General features: G+C 42.8%; 2 protein-coding genes across 2 annotated transcripts in view; both read left to right on the top strand.

The window, feature by feature from the left end:
- The first annotated feature begins 1,073 nt into the window (after positions 1 to 1,073).
- On the top strand, positions 1,074 to 1,672 carry LOC107576822 (mediator of RNA polymerase II transcription subunit 23-like). The gene is made up of 2 exons (XM_016262952.1): positions 1,074 to 1,310; positions 1,420 to 1,672. Exons 1-2 carry the CDS (start codon positions 1,088 to 1,090, stop codon positions 1,668 to 1,670), a joined length of 474 nt encoding a protein of 157 aa, XP_016118438.1. The 5' UTR covers positions 1,074 to 1,087; the 3' UTR covers positions 1,671 to 1,672.
- Positions 1,673 to 1,701: 29 nt separating this feature from the next.
- LOC107576821 (mediator of RNA polymerase II transcription subunit 23-like) overlaps positions 1,702 to 1,838 on the top strand; it is a 6,072-nt gene continuing 5,935 nt past the window's right edge. Inside the window, exon 1 of the mRNA XM_016262951.1 lies at positions 1,702 to 1,712. Within this exon, the coding sequence (XP_016118437.1) occupies positions 1,702 to 1,712 (11 nt within the window). The remainder of the gene's footprint in view (positions 1,713 to 1,838) is intronic.

Below are 1,838 nucleotides of genomic sequence, written 5' to 3'. Positions count from 1 at the left end.
CACGTGAGTTTAGAAGAGCGCCGTGTTCTTGATGTTTATCAGTGCTCTTGGTAAAGTCCTCAACAGCTGTTCTCTAACATGCAGTACAGCTGTTATCTACTGGGAAGAGACGGAAATCTACAAAACTGTGCCAGTCTTAAAGGAATAGTTCACCCAGAAATGAAAAATCTGTCCATATTTACTCACCCTCATGTCATGCCGAACCTGTGTGAGTTTTGTTCATCTTAAAAACACATATGAGGATATTTTTAAGGAAACCTGAGAGATTTCTGTAACCGTGCAACCAAAACTTTGATGCGTCAAAAAGTTTATAAAGACGTGTTAAAGACCTGTGAAGAGACATGATCGCTTTAAATGATGAACAGATTTAAAGGAATAGTTCACCCAAAAATTAGAATTTGTTGAAAATGTGCTCACCCTCAGTCCGTTTCTTCATCAGGTTTGGAGAAATGTAGCATTGCATCAGTGTCTCAGCAGTGGATGCTCTGCAGTGAATGGGTGCCGTCAGAATGAGAGTCCAAACAGCTGATAAAAACATCACAATAATCCACAAGTAATCCACAACACTCAGGTCCATCAGTTAACATCTGGAGAACATCATTCTTTAATTTACGCTTGTATTCACATATAAAAAAATGTATATACACACAAAAATGGAGCTCATCAAATATGGTAAATGAAAGCTTAAATGTTTTTTGACGCATGAGAACAAACCTCATTGGCCAACAAACCACTTTTACGATATGAACTTTTGAAAGCATCAAAGTTTTGGTTCGATAGACTTTAAATGGAGGGACCGAAATCTCTCAGGTTTCATTAAAAATGTCCTCATCTGTGTTTTGAATATGAACAGGGTCAGTGAACGATGACAGAATGTTCATTTTTTTTAGTAAGCTGTCCCTTTAAGAGGTATGTAAGCCGCCCATAACCTATGACATGCTAACATAAATGTTCAGCTGAATTCAGCCAGCAGTGTATTTTTGGTCCAGGTAATGGTTTTGGCAAAAACAACAGCGTTTTGATTTATTATAGCTGTCTCTGAATACTAACCTGGTTCTATTAGTAATGAGCCCCTTTGCTGTGTCCCATGCAGAAGTATCCAGAGAAGCTGTACTTCGAAGGTCTGGCAGAGCAGGTCAACCCTCCCATTCAGCTGCACTTACAGTACCTGCCCATCTACTTCGGTAACGTATGTCTGCGCTTCCTTCCTGTGTTCGACATCGTCATCCACCGCTTCCTGGAGCTGCTGCCTGTGTCCAAGTCTCTGGAGACGCTGCTCGATCACCTGGGGGGGCTCTACAAGTTCCATGGTGAGAGTCATGACAGGCACTGGGAATTAAAAGTGTTATTGTTTATATATTGAAATAGTTAAACTGAAATCAAACTTTTTACTGTTATCCTAAAACTGTGTACGTGCAGATCGTCCGGTGACGTACCTGTACAACACGCTGCACTATTACGAGAGACACCTGCGAGATCGCACCAACCTGAAGAGGAAGCTGGTGCACGCTATCATGAGCTCGCTCAAGGACAACCGCACGCCTGGCTGGTGTCTCAGCGAGACGTACCTGAAGTGTGCCATGAACCCCCGGGACGACAACGTCTGGATCCCCGACGACACGTACTACTGCAAACTCATCGGGCGGCTTGTGGATAATATCCTTAACTGAGCAACCACAGCCAGCGCTGTCACATCAGGGCATGGTGACTGCGTGAGCAGCACGAGGTGGCCTTAAACGAGAAAGAAAACTATGCACTGGCGAGTATATGAAACATAAAACTGCTATTTATAAATTCTAACAGTGCATGGTTATGAGAACACAATCGCAAAGGCTACA

This window comes from Sinocyclocheilus grahami, unplaced genomic scaffold (genome assembly GCF_001515645.1).
Source record: "Sinocyclocheilus grahami isolate Dianchi unplaced genomic scaffold, SAMN03320097.WGS_v1.1 scaffold4408.1, whole genome shotgun sequence".
Lineage (NCBI taxonomy): Eukaryota > Metazoa > Chordata > Actinopteri > Cypriniformes > Cyprinidae > Sinocyclocheilus > Sinocyclocheilus grahami.
The sequence above is the reverse complement of the archived record's forward strand: the minus strand, read 5'-3'. Positions and strand labels throughout refer to the sequence as shown.